The sequence below is a fragment of the Lactuca saligna genome, chromosome 2 (assembly GCF_052625555.1).
Source record: "Lactuca saligna cultivar CGN05327 chromosome 2, ASM5262555v1, whole genome shotgun sequence".
Classification (NCBI taxonomy): Eukaryota; Viridiplantae; Streptophyta; class Magnoliopsida; order Asterales; family Asteraceae; genus Lactuca; species Lactuca saligna.
Window position 1 is genome coordinate 192,427,152 of NC_136418.1, and position 20,994 is coordinate 192,448,145.

Genomic DNA, 20,994 nt, shown 5'->3' on the forward strand with positions numbered 1-20,994 from the left:
AGGTTGACCACGAGGTCATATTCGGATGCGCAGAGGGTTGCGATTTCATGGGATCAGTTCAGAGAGATGTTCAGTACTCGTTATGTTCCGCAGGTAGAGAGGGAGAGGTTGGCTCAGGAGTTCCTCGAGCTGAAGCAGGATTCGGAGTCGGTGACGGAAATCACCAGGATGTTTACTGAGAGGGCGATGTTTTGCCCGGAGTTTGCTTCAGAGCAGGCTCAGATGTCCCGATATCTGAGTATGCTAAAGAGAGACATCAAACAGTTTGTGTCCGCGCAGAGGTGCGGGACATTGTTGGAGTTGCAGGAGGCCGCCAGGCGGCGTGAGTTAGAGATTGAGTTGCAGTTGCGTGAGCTGAGGCAAGCTCCGATTCAGTCGGAGCCGGCGACGAAACGGTCTAAGACCGTTGATTCCAGGATGGGAGATCAGGGCAGTCACGTTTGTGGAAAGTGTGGGAGGGGTCATGCCGGAGTTTGTCGGTCCGGTGGAACATACCGCAAGTGCGGAAAGGAGGGACACTATGCGAGGGATTGTCGGCAGCCAGTGTTGGTTTGGGATTTGAGGATATGTTATCATTGTCATCAGGTTGGACACTTGAGGGTCAACTGTCCACAGCTTGCTGCAGGACCGGTGCAGGCTGCAGCACCGGCCACGTTGAGGATCACAGGTGGAGGTCAGGGTAGAGCGGAGCCCCCAAGGGCTTAGGGTCGTGCTTTTCAGCTTGCTGCTGCGGGTATGTTTCTTTCTGTTATTTTGATTATTTATTATTATTGTGGAGTATCGTTATCTGCTAGTCTCGTTGGATGGTTATGGAATTGCGTTTCGGGTTTTCGTGTGGTATCCGTTGTTCCTTGAGGGTTTGGCGAGTTGTGTTCGGGATTTCATTTTGGTATCCTTTGTTCCCTGAAGGATCGATATGATTATGGATTAGTACTTCGAGCTATCGTTGATTATCTTTGTGAGGATTAGTGGCGGATGAGGCGTTGGGTTGAATGTCGGGTAGCCTCTACAGTCTGAAGAATGGATATTTGAAGATTGGGTTCCTTTCGAGCGGGTTGTTCAGTGTGGAAATATGATTTTTATGAAAGTTGTTAGCGCTGGTGAGAATCGATTTGCGTATAAGTGTTGGTTTTTCTACAAGGTTGTTTTGGGAGATCGGTGGTGGCGACCGGTGGTTAATTGTCAGTGTCTTAAATGGGGGAGAATTGGAAATTCTCCGGATGGTTGTTAAGCTTGAGAGGTTGTTTAGCTGCTTGGGAAATTCAGCGGTATTTCTATCAGCCGAGAGCAGGCTCGTTTGGGTGAGTAACAGGCGTGTTGGGGCGGAATACAGACCTAGGGCATTTGATTGTGGAAGGCCTGGGAGTAGGTCGGGATCGAGTATGTATGATGGAGAGAGAGTTCTGAACCTCTAAAGGGCTAGAACGGTATGCACGGGAGGATTTCCCGAAGAGATAGCTCGGAATGATGAATGCTAGTTGAGCGGTCCGGATAGACTGAAGGCCGGTAGGCGTACCAGTCAGGCCGAAGGCTCGGAGGACGGTCCAGCCAGACTGAAGGCACTGAGAGCGGTCCAGATTGGCTGAAGGTTCTGAGAGTGGTCCAGATTGGCTGAAGGCCTGGTGAGGCGGTCCAGTCATGCTGAAGACTCTGCGGGTATTGTTGGATCGGTTCGAGGATATGTATTGCGTATGATGCAGTGTGATTACATTGGAAGGTCTGGCCCCGGGTAGTGATCTTGAGCAGTGAAGGTAGTGCATGGGCTTGAGAGTCCCTGCGATGAGAGTCAGAGTAGTGGTGATGAATCGATATCGGGTGCGCTTTAAAGAGATGGTGTAGCGTGGGGTGAGCACCGTGGTACTTGTCATGGTGACAAGGCGGTCGAGTGAAATTCCGAAAGGAAGTGCAAATTCACGGAAGTGAAAGCGGCAGTGTAAAGTTATGATCGGAGTGGTCCGACGGTGCTCATTGAGCAGCATGTGCGGCGGCGGTTTGGGATGACATCATGAGGGGATGCCTGTCGGGGTTGCAGAAGGGATTTTTGGGGCTGTAAAGTCAAGAGGCTCGTAAGGGATGCAGATATTGAGTTTTGGGTTCCCAGTTTGATTTCGGGAAAGGAATGGTGTATCAGTGGTTCATCCTGAGGGATGTTTTGAGGATCGTTAGAGTGATGGGTTTCCTAACCCGAGGGTGCTAGAGCTAGTTCAGCGTGTGCATGCGATTGCAAGAAGAGAACTCATGGGAGTTGCTCTGAAGAGTGTGTCTTTCTGTCAGCCTGGAATGGATAGAGTTGGACGCGGATCGGGAATCGGGTGGTGCATGATTAACTTCTAGCTCATATGGGTCGAGTAATGGTTGTGATTTCGAGCAGTAATGGATTATGGGTAATTCTCGGATGTTGAGTGCGGTTATCGGAGGGTACAGCCGGTGCCCGGTTTAAGACGGTGGTCAGGACACCGTATGGAAAGAGAAAGTGAGTTTGAGATTCGTTGGGTATGCCTTGAGGGACCTGGTCCGGTTAAGGTCAGGTGTCGCGTCGTGGGAAGTATTTTGAAGTTGAGTTGTCGTAGGCTTTGAGGACGAAGCCTAATTTAAGTGGGGGAGAATTGTAACATCCTGGAATAGCAAGAGTAGAGTTGAAGGGCTAAAAGTGTAAGTCTTGGAGGGCAACTTGGCAAGTCCATGGATGGACTCGGCGAGTCAGGTCGCGACTTTGGTCGCGTGTCAAGTGGCCTACTCGGCGAGTCCAAAGATGGACTCGGCGAGTAGGTGCTGAGTGGAGAAAACCCTAATTCTCGGGGTTGAGCTCTATATAAAGTACATTATGTTTCCTCCCCAGCCTCTTTGATTCCCCTTGAGCCCCAGAAATCCTAATTCCGTGGAGGAACACCATTGTTGGGCAAATTGGAGCTTGGAGAAGTGCTAGTTGAAGAAATCTTGAAGGAGAAAAGGCTTGTATCAAAGGGTTTTGCTTGGATTCGAGTTTCATTGTTGTTGGGGCATTCTTTGAAGGTAATATCTCGTTCTTGAGCTACTATTGTCTAGATTCTTCACTTTTGGGGATGTTGAGATCACATCTATTGGATTGAGATATCCTCACTATATCAACAGGGTCTAAGGCACCAAGGCCGGCCCTTTATTGGATTGAGATTCGGATATGGTTATTATGTTATTGTTTGATATGTCTGCATCCTGGTAGCTAGGATGGTACATGCTGGAGACCTAGTTAAGGTCAGTTTCCCGATATGTAGAGTGATGCTATGCTAGTGACCGGTTAGGTCGGTAACCTGGTTAGGGTAATGATATGCTATGTGATCTGCTTGCTCGGTTTGTTGACTATGACTGTTATATGATTGTATGTTATGTGCACATGGTTGTTTGGACTGGAGATGGGTTGAGGCGGGTCCTGCTTTGTGCTGTAGGCCAAGATACCCAGGGCGGACTGGTTATTCCGAAGGCCCAGCGAGCGGTCCGGATTGTGACAATCGTCAATCTTGAGTCAAGTCAAGTCATCAAGTCAAGCCGGTCAACTCTATTAAACCTTATGTATTAGGGTAAGTGTTATGTTCGTATTGTATAACTTGTTATGATAATGGGAAAACATCACAGGAGAAAAGTTTGTGTTAAAAAAATTTCCTAAGCCTTCGCATTTTAACCAAATAAATCAAATGCGATTCACAAAATTTTCATTCCAAAAATGCGAAACTCCAGGGACAATAATTGAAATCTTCTGTTTTCTTCCCCAATTCGCATTCTACTGTGAAATACTTCGCATTTTCATTTTTACACCTTTCGCATCCCTTCGCATTAATCACCTTCGCATTTTAACCAAATAAATCAAATGCGATTCACAAAATTTTCATTCCAAAAATGCGAAACTCCAGGGACAATAATTGAAATCTTCTGTTTTCTTCCCCAATTCGCATTCTACTGAGAAATACTTCGCATTTTCATTTTTACACCTTTCGCATCCCTTCGCATTAATCACCTTCGCATTTTAACCAAATAAATCAAATGCGATTCACAAAATTTTCATTCCAAAAATGCGAAACTCCAGGGACAATAATTGAAATCTTCTGTTTTCTTCCCCAATTCGCATTCTACTGAGAAATACTTCGCATTTTCATTTTTACACCTTTCGCATCCCTTCGCATTAATCACCTTCGCATTTTAACCAAATAAATCAAATGCGATTCACAAAATTTTCATTCCAAAAAAAATGCGAACACAGTTTAGTTCATGAACTCTAAACTTGCGAAATCAAAAATTCATATGTTGAACCCATATGCGAATATTAACCCAATTGACTTCAAATTGATTCATAGATGCGAACACTCGATTGTTTTACTTTCGCAAAATGAGCATCAACAACTCCACAATCGAGTTTTTAAATTCTTGCAAACAACAGTTTCATAGTCCTTGACTTCGCGTTTTTTCTTCACGAATCATCCCTCAATCATCAATCCAATTGCGAATCAAAACTCATATGTTCTTGCTTTATCGATTCATCGACTACACTCATACAAATGCGAACAATACTCAATTTCAAAATCGATTGAAACTTATAGCAAAGCTAAATCCAACTTCGCATTCAAAGCAGTGTCATTGATCCGCAGTCACAAGCAACCACCCCACACCCACTCTATGACCAGCCATACCTCCCCACCTTACCTATGTCACTTCAATGTTCCCTTACACTCAAATTTCACTCACTCCCACATTTTTGAGCTGGAACAATCAACCACACTCCTCATTTTCTCTCATTTCTCTCATCCCACTAAGTAACAAACATCACTCTTTCTCTCAAACTCTTCTACACAAATTTTCGAGATCCAAGGCTGGATTCAAGTGTTCTTCCACACTTAGTAAGTAAAAATTCATCCTCCCTATTATTATTTCGCTTCATTCTACTCAAATCTTTGGTTGCTTACACAAACTCCCTAACTATGATGTTAGATTCTCGAAAACCTTCAAGGCATCTCCAAGTGTTCTTGAATTAAACACTTCCATTCTTCAACAATCATCTACTGAAATCACTCAAGGTGAGTTCATACCCCTACATTTTCATGATTTCTCAAGTTTTCAGGGGGGGAATACAAGTTAAAACACTAAGAATATAACTAGATTTTTCTAACAGCCTTCATCAGAAAAGTTCAACTCCATTCACGGACTGTCTTGGGCATCTTAAACATTTTTGTTTTCAAAACTGTACAAGGTGCAAATAGTTCGAGTTTTTAGCTTTAAAATGGCTACTTGCACATCTCCATACGATTTTTCTACAATTTATGGTGATTTTTACAAAACTGTCTATCATTTCAAACAACAATCCGGACCAGTCTGTGATTTTGGACTTTTTCACCCAAGTTAGAGGTCATTATAAATTGAGATAAAATTTATGAGCAAACTAGACACATTTTGTGAACTCTCAAAATTTACGGATCTAGTTTTCGACTTCGTATGATTTTTCTATGATTTTTCCAAATACAGGGCAGAATGGCTAAAGTTAGCCAACAGCATGTAAATATCATAACACTTTGTATTATGTTGAGCAAAGTGTATAATCATAAGTTCTAATATTTGAATGTGTTTCCATGTTAGTTTATCATTATGAACTGGAATTAAGACATTCATATTAAATATTAAATATTATTCATTCATTTTGGAACACGTATTATTAGACTATAAGAGGTATAGTTTGATAAATTCACAATACTAATATATTTTCATAAAAGAATTCATACATATTACAAACATTTTAGATAAACTATAACAGGTATAGTTTATGATATATCACTCTACGCACTCGTACAAGAAGGGTACATTCATACAAGAAAGATTTCTATTCGCACACATTTCACGAAAGTTAATCTATGTTTTGATAAATTCACAACACTAGTTACATTTCCATAAAAAGGGTTCATACATAGTACATACATTTTAGATAAACTATAATAGGTATAGTTTATGATACATCACTCTACGCACTCGTACAAGAAAGGTACATTCATACAAGAAATATTTATATTCACACACAATTATCGTAAACTTGTTATTCTATATTGTGAGTTTCTCTATTTTTTTCGATCTCTATCTCTCTATCTCCCCGTACGTTCGAGTGCGGGATATAATTCCTGGTAGTTATAATCAGAATCTCCTTGAGGGAGAACGTGATACTTGTATATAGATCTATATTGGGATTGACACCCCACACCTTGCTGCTAGCTACAGTTGGACCTGCAGGTCTACGGGTGACAAATGTCATTTCATTTTCGCGACGCCTGAGAAACGTTGTGGCAGGTTCACATAGTCACAGTATGATTATAGCGACTCACTTAGGGAGACAACAATTCATAAAGTTTACGGGGTTGCATAAAAACCAAAGTAGGTTTTAGGTTGATAGAATAAATTTACTTTCCATTTCATTTTAAACTCACAACATTTCTACTAAGAAACGATGACTTCTCATACATTCTAGTCTTTGGTTGTAAGGCTACATTCTTCGGATTTCAAGGAAAATATCGGATTTTTCTGAAACAACGCGACATTTACATGTGAAAGACTTCTAATAAGATTATTAATAAAAGCTTATGAACTCACCAACCCTTGTGTTGACACTTTTCAAACAACTTGTATTCACAGGAAAACATTAATCGGGTTACCAAGTGCTTTTGAGGATGGGACGTTGAGGCGTCAAACTTTTCATATTTTGACAACATATTGTAATTGATTTTTGAAACATGTAATTCATACAAGTGATGTAACTTTTCAATTATATATATGTTGGTTGTGTTTGCTTGAATTACTATTGAAATTGTGGTTATGATGCTATACATGAAGTCCTCCACCCCCGAACGTTTCCGCCATCCTTGGTTTGGGGGTGTGACACGGATAGGCTGTAGGCCCCACGAGGGCGGACCAGACGTGCCGAGGCTCGGAGAGTGGACCAGACCGACTAAAGGCCCGATGCGGGCGGACCAGTCACATTGTAGACTCAGAGAGTGGACCAGGTGGGTTGAAGACCCGGTGCGGGCGGACCAACCACACTGTAGACTCGAAGGACATAACTAGACTCGGAGGATGGATCTGGTGGACTGAAGGCCCAATACGGCGGACCAATCACACAGTAGACCCGATATGCATGACTGTTCTATGGTCTATTATGTTATGTATGCTTTTTATGCTATGGGCCAGAAGGCAATATGTTTTGGACCGGAAGGTCGTAGCCTGGAAGGGCGTATATGTGGTTGGTATTTTGGGGGTATCTCACTAAGCTTTCGGGCTTACAGTTGTGGTTTAATGTTTTCAGGTTCTTCAGGAGACTGTGGCAAGGCGAAGACGTGATCGTACCGTTCCTCATGATTTTGTACTAATGTGATTCTGGGAATACACTAAATGATTTGCATTGAAAACCTTTTTGTAATAATTTAATGAAATCTGATTGTTTTTGAAAAAATTTAAATTAGTTGGACTTTTCGGTCACAGAATCATTGGTTTGATTAAACATGATATAACTAGACATATTCATAAGGAAACGAATTGATATGATCAAGGTTAGACAACATTGAGACAAGTTTTCCTACTTGGCCTTGAGCCCAAAAGAAAACTAATGCGATTTCATAGTTAGGTTCTCTAGACACATGGATCCAAATGGATAAATTACAACATACAAATAATTAACTATAGGTCAGAGCTATTCTAAATTCCACTGAAGACTACATCTTAACCTGTCATCTAATCCACCTTCTGTCTTCACTAATTGAAGGACGAGGAATCTCACCTTCAGTTCCCTGTTTGCAACAAGAAGACATGCTTAATCTTCTCTCCATGGTATGAATTGGGCTCCTCAAGTTACAGTCCAGTTCACTGTCACTGATTCCACCCCCGTTGTATTTTTCAGATACATTGAACGACAGACGTTTCCTGGCAGACGTTTTCTTCTCTCCCTCTGTAGTTGACATCCTCTGCCTTGGAGTACTTTGTGGCCGAATTCGCGCCATGGCTGACACTGTGGCAGACATGTAACTTGGGTTTCCAATTCCATGCCGGCCGGTTGGTGTTCCAGCCCCTGACGATGGGAAGCTTCTCTCCTCTCTTTGGCACCGAGGACTGGCTGAGTGCACTTTGAGTGATGGTTTTATTCTTGAAAGGGATGATGATGGCGTGATAGGTGACTGTGAGTGGAGATTGTGGTGATGAAGGGGAGATGAATATGGATGTGACTTGAGTCTTTGTTGTTGATGGTAGTACGTTTGATTCTCATGTGATCTAATTTCCCAGCTTGGAGATAAAGAACAGAATTGAGAAGTGTCGATTTGAACTGTTTTCACAGGGTCTCTTTGATTAGGATAAAATTTCCGATCTTCCTCCAAACCCTTGTGGCCGCGATATTCACTTTGACCGGATCTCCAGATCTATATATGAAATTTAACAACTGAAAGGAACTAGAAAATTGCTGTGTGTGTGTATATATATATATATATATATATATATATATATATATATATATATATATATATATATATATATATATATATATAGTATGCAGATGAAATTAACCTGATGCATCAAGCTGTGATCAGTAAGGTCCTTTCCGTTGTTTTGGCCAGCTAATTCAGTTTTCTGTAAAATGGCTTGGATCTCCTCAATTCTAGATGCATGTCGTCTATCCCAATCATCGGCGTTGATGCTACTTTCTTCTCTTGTCTACAATCATAGAATCACAAACATTGAAAAATTAACTTGGAGGAACGAAAGTAATTAATTATGTTAAAAAGAAAATATATAAATATATTCAAATGAATTTCTGACAATGGAGTTGTTGTCTGCAAGATGAGACCCCCAAAAGATGTTGGAGTCGAAGCTTCCTTCATTTGAAAGCTTTCTGCGCTGGTCACAGACTCGAGCTTGGACACGAACCAGTGCTTGCATGCACTTGAGTGTCATCTTTGTCCTCCTCCTTACATTGTGTCCTCTCACCAGGGCTTGTAGCTTCACGACTCCTTTAAGAGCCTCAAGAGCTCTCCTTGCCTAAACTAACCAGATCTTAATATTGTTAGTATCTAGCGAATGAAGTTCCATCATTGCTAGTTATAGCTAATTAATTAGTGAAAACTTAATTAAAGACATATTATTATAAGTTAATTACCAGGTATCGTCTAAAGAAAGTCTGTATAACAAGAGCAGCATTGTGCTTTTGAAACGAAAATGAAGGACTTGTGAGCCGGATCACTTCAACCGCTGCCTGAACCGTAGCAACTGCTGCCTCAGCTGCAGCAGTGGTGGCCATTGCTACTGCCATTGCATGTGTTTCATCGGAATACGCAGCCTGCGGTTTTGTAGCTGACCTTTCATAGGTAGATAAAGTGCTAATTGATTCGTCATGAAGTATGGTGGTTGTTTCATGAAGAGCTGTTTTCTTAAAAATCCATCTTCGCTTGCTTCTCTTCTGCACAGTAACATAAGATCAATTAATTTATATGCATGATGCATTGCGACGAATAAATTATTTAAAGGTTGAGATGCATGGTTGCCTTATCTTGGTCGACTTCCGGTTCGTCTTCTTCTCTCATCCTAGCTTTGAGGGTTTTGGTGGTGTATATGTGTTTGGTAGGAGACCTAAGAGCCTTTTTGACAACATCTAACCATGAATTCCCTCCGTTCCTTCCCATATCCTCTAGGCTCTAGCTAACTGCATACGATCAGCTATGAAGAAAGGAGAAGCAGCAACTGGTATAGCTATATATAGATCAAAGTTAAAGAGATCGAAGGGTACGTTAAGATTCCACCATGTAAATCAAGAGTTGGTGTCAGAATGTTGTTGGGGACTATCTGAGAGAGTGAGTATGTCATCTCGATAAACGTACAAAGCTGCATATACTGTGAGAGAGTAAGCCACGCCACTTTAAATTATTTCTATTCTTTTCCCCTTAAAAGGGAAGGAAGAAACGGACGGGCCAGAGTCCAGGTCTCAGAGATGTATTTGTTGTAAAATGGTGTGATTAAATTGGCGATTAAGGTCTATAAAAGGTGGTGTTGATTGAATGAAAGAAAAAGGAGGACATGTAGCTAGGTGCTCTTTCAGCAACCTCGAAGAACACATACACCCACTAACTGTACTTTAATCATTCTGGTAAAGTAGGAGGAGTGTTGTCTTTTGCTTTTGCAGTTCTTGTAACATAGGATCCTCCACTTATTCCTACTGTAGGTTAATTAAAGTGTTATCTATTATGATGGTTGAACATGAAAGTAAAACGTTTAAGTGGTCGCAAGCCAGTCAGCCTCAGCTTGTAAAATTGGGCCAATCGTTGATAGTGAACTGGTCAACTCAATGTATATATTACGTACAAGTTATAAAACGTTTATTCCATCACCAAAAAATCATTATATTTTATCATTTTTTTCATTTTAACAAACCGATTTTCATTTGTACTATAAAAAACCTATTAATTTTTCAATAAAACTTTTATCACAACCATTAATTGTAACATCCAACTTTCAAATATTATATATATATAAAATAAATGAATTTTTTTTTTTTTTTTTTGCTATATGTCCTCTTCTCATTCATTTGGATACATGGTATTTTCAAAAAAATTTAAATTTTTTATTTTCCACTTGTCATTTTATTGTATTTTTCATTTTATTAAATTAAAATTCCACATTTAATGTGTAAAGTAATATATATCTAAAGTATTTATTAGAAAGGGTTTATATATGTAATGTATTCAATACATTAAAGTCTCATTAATTTTAATAATTCAAATTTTTCTCATTTTTCTTATAAATTCAAACTTTTCAAATTGTTAAATTTTCATTATTTTATAATTAAACCTATGTAATACATGAGTCCCACACCTATTATATATATATATATATATATATATATATATATATATATATATATATATATATATATATATATATATATATATATATATATATATATATATATGAGTTAATGGAGCAACTCGATGAGTGGGTTCCCAATAGAGACGAATTGGTCACGTGGGTTTTACGACCAACTTGGCGAGTTGGCGCTGTGAGTGAAAACCCTAAATCTCCCCAGGATTGGGTCTTATTTAAAGGACCTTAAGCCCTCATTTCCACCCCACCAGCCACCTTACTCCCTTGAGTAAAACCCTAAACATCTAGAGTGAGCTAAAAGAGAAAAGAGAGTTAAACTTGGGCATTTTTGTGATCTTTTGGAAGAGAAGATAGAAGAATCACAACAAGGAACGATAAGGGACTGTTGGATCTGGTGTTATTTCGTCCATAGCTTTTGTTGAAGGTAAAAAGTCTCCACATTTCTCATTATGTTAATTAGATCTCATGATTATGGAGTTTTAGGGCTTTTTCACCTTTTCCTTGAGACTTTGAATGTGTTGAGCTTGCTAAGCGAGTTAGACTTCAGATTTGGACCTTGTGAGGTCCCTAGAGTCCAAAGGTCCCAGCTTTATTCAGCTTGAGAAGAGCCTTTATGATTAAGACACCAAATGGAACTTGTTTTGGCATTTCAAGCCCAAAGTGTCATGCATGGACGTAAACATTATAGATTTACATGGTATCTCAGCCTTCGGAGGCTAGATCTAGAGTTTGGGGTTATAGATCTGCCTTAAAACGTCTGAATGAGAACATAGACTGAATGGACTCGCCAAGTCGAAGAGCTAACTCGACAAGTCGACTAGCGTTTTCCCCGACGAGTCTGGACATGAGTAACTCGGCGAGTTGATGAGACAACTCGACGAGTTAAGATGGATTTTCGCGACATTTCTGAAGAAATGAGGGGACTCGACGAGTTACATGGATGCACTCAGCGAGTTGGGTCAACATGGATTGTTGACTCGAGTGTTGATGTGACAACCCGAACCTTTTTTCGTTTCCATTATCCTAATTCCGTTAAAAAAAAATTAATTTGTTTGGATTTCCGTAAAATTCCTTGGTTTGGAAAAATTATATACGATTCGGAACCAAAAATTGCGCGAAAAACCCGAAAAGTCTCAAAATCTAACAGTTTTTCGGCCTAGGTGGGTGTACGGTCGTACACCTGTTTACGGTTGTATACCTGTTTACGGTCGTAAACCCGTGTATGGTTGGTATCAGGTGGACCCCACCACTGACCATACCCCCAACCTATAAATACATGACCCCCACCTTTATTTGAATCTTTTTGGCCGATAACTCTCTTATTCTCTCTCTAAGACTTCTGGTCATAAACACCTAAAACGCCTGTATTCTTCCGAAAACATCAAAAAAATTGTCATTTTGAGTCGATTTGGAGCATTTGGAACACGTTTTCTTCGAAATCAAACACCATTGTTCTTGAGTTTACGGCCGTAAACACTTCAAACCTTCAAATATCGTAAACCCTTCGAAAGACAGTTCACGGTTGTAAACTCTGTTCACGGCCGTAAACCCCCGTTCACGGCCGTGCACACCTCTTTAGTGGTGAAAAACTCGTTTCCTCGATTCAATCAAGTCCCGGTAACAATCCTTAACCGAAACCAAGTCCTTTTCTAACACTTTATCTAACGAAATCGCAAATTTAGATACATATATGTATTTATTTGCTATTAGGATTCCGTTAAGTGCCACGTACAACAACTCGAGGATCTTCATTTCCAGTTCAACATTTGCACTCAACGACCAGTAAGTTCATACCCCTACATTTTCATGATTTTTAATCGTTTTTTGGGGGAATACAAGCCAAACACAAATGATTTTGTGAACTAAAACAAAAGGGTTTTTCAACCATTTTAAAACTTATGCAATTGATACAATCCAACGATTTCCATAAAATATATAGATATTTTATCCCTTTTGTATTATGCGGAGCATAAGGGACGTTTTCTAAACATAATTACATAGTCTTCAGAACAATTCACGAACGTAACATTTCAGTCAAAATATAATAGGTATAGTTTAAGGAATTCATTACCAGTTTTACCAATACAAACTACTTTCTTGGTCAATCACATAAACTATGACAGATTAGTTTGTGATATCCATTACTACGTTCAGATAACAAGAGTATAACACTAAATAATTATTTTGCGTATAATTATTTACACTCTGCCAAGTATACAAACGGTTTCATTTACGAGAACACGATATAGAACGACACGTAAACTAGTTAATACAGGATTGTGAGACATCTCTTCATTTGTACCCTTGGGGGTACTGGTAAAATCCTCAACATTTAGTATAACCAGAGTCTCCTGGAGGGAGAGTGTGAGATTTGTGAATAAATATATCTGTGGATTGACAATCCCACACCAAAACTGCTAGCTACAGTTAGGTAAGCATGCCTGGGGTGACAAATATCATACCGTACGACGCCTGAAGAAACGTCGCTGAGGTCATCAGTCATATCAAGCATGGTTATACGAGCTCACAATAGTATAAACTAACATTTGTTTATGGGATTCCATTCTTCCTTAGTTTTATTTTATTTAATAAAACTTCTATACATAGTGGTGGTAGCCAGGGTTTTCAAACAGAACATACACTACATACTGGTGGTAGCCAGGGTTTACAAACAGAACATACTATACATACTGGTGGTAGCCAGGGTTTTCAAATAGAACATACTATACATACAGTAATGAACAAACATGTTAGAAAATATTGGATTTTCTTGGGAAACATGCATACATTTTCAAATTTATCAACAGGTTTTCATTACAAAACATTATTATAAACTCACCAGCTTTATGCTGATACGTTTTCAAAATCGTTTGTATTCTTAGGGCATTAGTACACAGGTACTCTCGCCGGCTTTTGGCAAGATGGAGCATTCAGAGTCTTGTCTTTATATTTTTGCTACTTTTGATGTATTCAAATAATGAGACAAACATATGTAAATTTTCATATTATATCGTAATGGTTGTGTTTACTTTAATTACTATGATGCAATTGTTGTGATACTACACATGACGTCATCCACACCGAAACGTTTCCGCCGTTTCGGTTTGGGGGTGTGACAGTTGACTTCTATTAACTTTAGGGTTTATTCAAGACAGATATTATGGGGACCATGGAGGGTAAAATGGTCTTTTACCCATCCCAAGAGTTAGAGAGAGAAAAATAACTTAGTTTATTTAGAGTTGTGATTTAAGTGTTAATTAGAGATAATTATCCTATGTGTTAGGCGGATGGTAGTTCGGTATTTCGTGTATGAGGTTTATTTACTTGATTTTGAGGTGAGTCTTCTCACTATACTTACCTAGAGTGGTAATCTTTATGTGACCGGAGGGTCTTATGCGCTTATATTGAGTTATGTGGTATTATGCATTTTGTCTTTGTGATATATGTTATGTTATTTTGTGCTTTACTGAGATCGGACCGGAGGGTCCAAACCGAGTTGTGAGACTGGAGGGTCTTCACTAAGATATAGGATTGGAGGGTCCAACCCGAGTTGTGGGACCAGAGGATCTTCATTGAAACACATGACTGGAGGGTCTATACCGAGTCATGAGACCGGAGGGTCCATACCGAGCCGTGAGACTGGAGGGTCCTCACCGAGACGCATGAGACCGAAGGGTCCATGTCGATTTATAGTCATGAGAGACTTATTATTTGTGCATGTGGTATTTTGCGGAACTCACTAAGATTCGTGCTTACCGTGTTATGTGATATATGTTTCAGGTACTTCTCAGGATCGCAGGAAGGCGTCGGCTTGATTGTACACACGAGAAGGAGATATGCTTTGAGGATCCTGGATTGTGTTTTAATCAATTTATGAACATGTGTTTTTGATAAATTGTCATTTTTGAGAATTGTGAATTTTAGTTAATGAGAATTATGTGATTTTTAAAATGAAAATTTTGTTTGAAAAATTACGGTGTTAAAAGTTGGCATCATAGTCTTGGTTTGAGGGATTCGCATGTACCTTCAGGTATGTCTGGACTCAAACTGAGGATTTGAGAAAGAATTTCAAAAGAAATAATTATTCTAAAATGATAAAGAGTTTTAAGAGACAAACGAGTTGGAGCAGTGTGTACAATCAGCCACAGCCCAAACGGAGATTTCCTAAGATACCCTTACTTATTTGTGTTATGAGATATTTATAAGATGTTAGGGATGCATGCTAGAGGATAGGCTAGGTATTTCATATTTAGGGCTAGAGTTGCCTAATTTGTGATGCCTTAGCCTAGGATTTGCTGCTATCTGCTATCTTCCTTGAATATATGTTGGGTAGGAGTATCCAGTAGGAATCACTTAGAAAGAGTTTTAAGTTGAGGGATAATGTAGGAGAGATACCTAGATGAGCATATGAGGGTTCTACTGAGAGAGTAGTCTGTTATTCGTGAGAGATATAGTACTTGTGAATTGGGATCCTAGGAGGAGGACTTGGGGTGACTACAGGTTAGTGTGGAAGGTAGTATTGGGCCCGTACTACCGAAAGCACCGGATCTATATGCAACCCAAGTAGGAATCCTTAGGATGCTAAAGAGCAAGTAGGGAAGGGTAATCGAGTGTGAGTGAACTCGAGCGAGTCTCTAACGATTTTTGTGTTGTGTTTCAGAGACATCATGGTGGGTACATGCCATAACCCCGGGATCAGTGGGACCAATGATCAGGAGATATGCAGGATCATTTGTGAGGAGGTGTCCGCAACCATTCGAGAGGCGATACTCGAGATGTTTGGGTCTATTAAGACCACACTAATTGAGGCGTTTGACCAGTGATATGCTATTGTCACTGAGGCAGTTATTGTTGCTGCCACCACAGTTGTCGCCGTTGCTAGGCCATAAGGAGGTGACTCGTTGTTGTTCCGGGAGTTTAGCAACACGAAGCCACCAGAGTTTGATGGGACACAGGATCTGATTGCTACTATGAGATAGATCTCTGACATTGAGGGATGCTTCTATACGTGTTCATGCCCAGATCGCTTGAGAGTTCGATTTGTGCTGAACCAGCTTCGCTTGGGAGCGAAGGACTGGTGGAAGTTTGTGGCGACTGATTTTAACCCTACAGATCATACTGCAATGACTTAGGACAGGTTCACCAAGTTTTTTCGAGATGAGTATGTTCCGTAGGTGGAGAGGGAACGTTTGGCATAGGAGTTTCTGTCTCTCAAACAAAAGACAGAGTCAGTGACTGAGATTACGAGGATGTTTCATGAGAGGGCATTGTTTTGCCCTGAGCATGTGTCCACTGAGCATGCACGTATGAGCCAGTTTTTGAGAATATTAAGGAGAGACATTTGGGATTTCATGGAAAACTCATCATACCAGAGATTGGTTGAGCTTTAGACCAACGCTAGGCGGAGAGAGATTGAGCTAGAGATTCAAACCAGGGAAGAGGGAGAGCAGTAGGGGAGAGATAGGAGACTGACACAGTCGTAGTCGGCGGCTAAGCAGGCTAAGCCCACTTATTCAAGAGTTGGGGGCCAGAAGGGCTGCACTTGTAGCAAGTTCGGCAAGACCCACGAGGGATCTTATCTGGTAGGGATTTGCTACAAATGAGACAAGGAGGGGCATATGGCGAGAGACTACCCCCAAGGGATTTTCTATTTGCTTTCACTGCAACCAGATGGGCCACCGGAAGGTCGAGTCTCCACAGCTTACCCAAGGATCAACCCAGACTGCTACTCCTACTGCTTTACGTGTTACTGATGGCCGGCCGGGGAAGGCCGAGCCTCCGAGGGCTCGTGGGAGAGCATTTCAGCTGATAGCGGTGGAGCTCTACGTTGCGCCTGATGTTGTTGTTGTTGGTATGTATCTCCTTATTTTATATTGTTTTGAGAATTGTTTATACTTATATTGTGCTATGTATAGGTACTTTTCTTGTGAGTTCTGTGCCTGCGTTGGTGTTATTTGACTCGGGTGCGAGTCGATCCTTCGTGTCTTTAGCTTTTAGTCATCACATCAATATCCAACGTGAGGTGTTGAGTTGACCTCTGAGGATTTCTATAGCAGACGAGCATGCAGTTTTTGCTACTGACGTATTACAGGGATGTGTAATGGAGATCTTTGTTGAGTTCCCGATAGACCTAGTGTCGATCACTATGGGTGATGTTTGTGTCATAGTGTGCATGGATTGGTTGAGTCGGTTTGGAGTTGTGATCGACTGTGAGCGTTAGATGGTGACTATCTGAGACCCTAGTGAGGGAGTGCTTACGGTATATGGCGAGGGTACCAGATCTGGATCAGATTTCTACTCTGCTTCCAGAGCGAGGCAGAGTCTACAGCAGGTTTGTATGGGCTTTTTGGCGTTTGTGATGGATACACGGGTTGCTATAGAGAGGCCGAGTTGTATCGCCAAGGTTCCAATAGTGTGGAAGTTTTCAGATGTTTTTCCCAAGGAGTTGTCGGGTGTACCTCCCGAGAGGCAGGTGGAGTTCCGGATTGATTTGGTTCCGGGTGCGGCACCTATTGCCAAGGCACCTTATCACCTTACGCCACTTGAGATGCAAGAGTATCCTCACAACTTCATGAGCTGTTGGGGAAGGGATTTATCAGGCCGAGTAGCTCACCGTGGGAAGCACCGATCCTTTTTGTCAAGAAAAAAGGATGGTTCACACTGGATGTGTATTGATTACTGGGAGTTGAACAAGTTGACGGTCAAGAACTGTTATCCACTACCGAGGATCAACGATTTATTTGATCAGTTGCAAGGTGCATCTTGGTTCTCCAAGATTGATTTAAGGTATGGATATCATCAGATGATAGTTTGCGAGGAGGATATCCAGAAGACGGCCTTTAGGACTTGCTATAGGCACTACGAGTTTGTGGTGATGCCTTTCGGGTTCACCAACGCACCGGCAACGTTCATGGATCTCATGAACTGGGTGTGCAGGCCCATGTTGGATTGATCGGTGATCATGTTCATCAACGATATTCTGGTGTACTTGAGATCCAAGGAGTAGCACGAGGAGCATCTTAGAGAGATTCTTGGAGTATTGAGGATGGAGAGGCTTTATACCAAATTATCCAAGTGTGATTCCTGGTTACGAGAGGTCTAGTTCTTGGGACACCTCGTTAATCAGAATGGGATATTAGTCGACCCGGTCAAGATTGAGGCAGTCATGAGATGGGAGGTGCCGAGCTCCCCGTCTGAGATTAGGAGTTTTATGGGTTTAGCCAGCTATAATCGGAGGTTTATCATAGATTTCTCCAAGATTGACGTTCATCTCACCAGATTGACCCGGAAGGGTGTCATTTGTTCCTGGGGGCCCGAGCAGCAGGCCTTATTCGAGACTCTTCGCCATAGATTGTGTGAAGCTCCAATGTTATCCCTTCCCGAGGGAGTGGAGGACTTTGTAGTTTATTGTGATGCCTCTATATCAAGGATGGGTGTGGTGTTAATGCAGAGGAAGCACGTGATACCATATGCATCAAGGCAGTTGAAGCCTCATGAGACGAGGTATCCCACCCATGATCTAGAGCTGGGGGCGGTGGTGTTCACCCTCAAGATCTGGCGTCACTATTTGTACGGAGTCCGATGTACCATATATATACAGACCACAAGAGCCTGAAGTACCCCATGGGTAGTTGAGAGTTGTTTGACCTGAAGAGGGATTACTGGTGGCCCTGTATGAAGAGGGATGTGGCATGGGTAATTGAGAGGTGCTTGACCTGTCGTTGGGTTAAGGCGAAGCACCAACGTCTACATGGCTCGTTGAAGCCTCTAGAGATTCCCCATTGGAAGTGGGAACAGATTTCTATGGATTTTATCACCAAGTTACCGAGTACTACGCGCGGGGTTGATGCGATATGGGTGATTGTAGACCGGTTAACGAAGAGTGCTTACTTCCTCACTATTAGTGAGAGCTCTTCTGCAGAGAAATTAGCCGAGATTTATGTGAGAGAGGTGGTATCATGACATGAAGTTCCGACCTCGATAGTGTCAGATCGAGATGTACGCTTTACTTTCAGGTTCTGGAAGAAGTTCCATGAGGAGTTGGGTACCCGGTTGCATTTCAGTACTGTATACCACCCACAGACAGATGAGCAGAGTAAACGGACAATTCAGACGCTTGAGGACATGTTGCGTGCATGTGTCATGGACTTCGTAGGAAGTTAGGACATCTATTTGCCCTTGTCTGAGTTTTCTTGCAACAATAACCACCATTCCAGTATTGGTATGCCTCCTTTTGAGCTCTTATATGGGAGGAGATGTCAGACTCCCATCTATTGTGGAAAGGTAGGGTAGAGAGTGATGGGTGGCACTAAGATAGTGCTCAATACGACCGAGTAGATTCAACAAGTCAGACAGAGGTTACCGACAGCCCAGAGTCGCCAGAAGAGTTGCGCAGACCGGAGACGATCCGAGCTAGAGTTCCAGGTTGGAGATTTTGTCCTCCTGAAGGTATCCCCGTGGAAAGGGGTGATCCGATTTAGGAAGCAGAGAAAGTTGGGTCCTAGATATATCGTTCCTTCAGAGTGACTGCCAGAGTGGGGAACGTAGCTTATCGGTTAAAGCTACTTGCAGAGTTGAACCAGATTCATAACACCTTCCACGTGTCTTAGTTGAGAAAGTATGTAGTTGATAAGACGATGGTGGTACCTTTAGAGAACATTCAGGTAGATGCGAGCCTGAAACACATTGAGAGACCGATAGCGATTTTGGATAGAAAGGTTAAGAGCCTGAGGAACAATGAGGTGTGGCTGGTTAAGGTGCAGTAGGTGCAACACAGGGGATCCGAGTGGACTTGGGAGCCGGAGTACGAGATGTGCAAGTAGTAACCAGAGTTGTTTCCGGAGCATGACTTCGAGGGCGAAGTTTGATTCTAGTGAGGGAGAATTTTAACATATCGAGTCCCAGGTATAATATTTATATATTTATTTATGAGTTAATGGAGCAACTCGACGAGTGGGTGCCCCAACTCGTCGAGTAGAGACCAACTCAGCAAGTTGGCGCTGTGAGTGGAAACCCTAAATCTCTAGCGGTTGGGTCCTATTTAAAGGACCTTAAGCCATCATTTCCACCCCCACCAACCACCTTACTCACCTGAGTGAAACCCTAAACGTCTAGAGTAAGCTAAGAGAGAAAAATAGAGATAATCTTGGGCATTTTTGTGATCTTTTGGAAGAGAAGATAGTAGAATCACATCAAGGAACGATAAGGGACTGTTGGATCTAGTGTTATTTCGTCTATAGCTTTTGTTGAAGGTAAAAAGTCTCCACCTTTCTCATTATGTTGATTAGATCTCATGATTATGGAGTTTTAGGGATTTTTCATCTTTTCCTTGAGACTCTGAATGTGTTGAGCTTGCTAAGCGAGTTAGACTTCAGATCTGGACCTTGTGAGGTCCCTAGAGTCCAAAGGTCCTAACTTTATTGAGCTTGATAAGAGCCTACGATTAAGACACCAAATGGAACTTGTTTTGGCATTTCAAGCCCAAAGTGCGAAGCATGGATGTAAAGATTATAGATTTACGTGGTATCTCAGACTTGGGAGGCTAGATCTAGAGTTTGGGGTTATAGATATGCCTTAAAACGTCTGAATGAGAACATAGACTAAATGGAATCGCCGAGTCGATGAGATGACTCGACGAGTCGGCTAGGGTTTGCCCCGACGAGTCTGGACATGAATAACTCGGCGAGTTTATGAGACAACTCGACGAGTTAAGATGGATTTTCACGACATTTCTGAAGAAACGAGGGGACTCGACGAGTCACATAGATGCACTCGGCGAGTCGGGTCAACATGGACTGTTGACTCGGGTGTTGACTTCTATTGACTTTAGGGTTTGTTCAAGACAGCAATTATGGGGACCATGGAGAGGTAAAATGGTCTTTTACCAATCCCAAGAGTTAGAGAGAGAGAAATAACTTAGTTTATTTAGAGTTGTGATTTAAGTGTTAATTAGAGATAATTATTTTATGTGTTAAGCAGAGGCTAGTTCGGTGTTTCGTGTACGAGGTATATTTGCTTGATTTCGAGGTGAGTCTTCTCACTATACTTACCTAGAGTGGTAATCTTTGTGTGACCATAGTGTCCTATGTGCTTATATTGAGTTATGTGATATTATGCATTTTGTCTTTGTGA

The 20,994-nt window shown here is 41.4% G+C and overlaps 1 protein-coding gene across 2 annotated transcripts; it reads right to left on the reverse strand.

Moving 5' to 3' along the window:
* Positions 1 to 7,561: 7,561 nt before the first annotated feature.
* LOC145028678 (protein IQ-DOMAIN 17-like) lies at positions 7,562 to 10,056 on the reverse strand. Of its 2 annotated transcripts, XM_078977433.1 has the most exons (6): positions 9,773 to 10,056; positions 9,531 to 9,688; positions 9,146 to 9,445; positions 8,809 to 9,027; positions 8,557 to 8,703; positions 7,562 to 8,411 (listed from the first exon to the last, which is right to left on the reverse strand). In XM_078977433.1, the coding sequence occupies exons 2-6, from the start codon at positions 9,666 to 9,668 to the stop codon at positions 7,728 to 7,730; spliced, it is 1,488 nt and encodes a 495-aa protein (XP_078833559.1). In that variant the 5' UTR covers positions 9,669 to 9,688; positions 9,773 to 10,056; the 3' UTR covers positions 7,562 to 7,727. The 2 variants fall into 2 exon arrangements, with proteins under 2 accessions (XP_078833559.1, XP_078833558.1); XM_078977432.1 differs by having other exon boundaries at positions 9,531 to 10,055.
* Between the last annotated feature and the right edge of the window lie 10,938 nt (positions 10,057 to 20,994).

Excerpts from the sequence above, each read along its gene's own strand:
- LOC145028678 (XM_078977433.1), bottom strand. The coding sequence starts at position 9,668 with ATGGGAAGGAACGGAGGGAATTCATGGTTAGATGTTGTCAAAAAGGCT. Across the intron at positions 8,704-8,808 it reads TTGCAGACAACAACTCCATT|ACAAGAGAAGAAAGTAGCAT; the intron begins GTCAGAAATTCA and ends CTATGATTGTAG. Across the intron at positions 8,412-8,556 it reads ATCACAGCTTGATGCATCAG|ATCTGGAGATCCGGTCAAAG; the intron begins GTTAATTTCATC and ends TTTCATATATAG.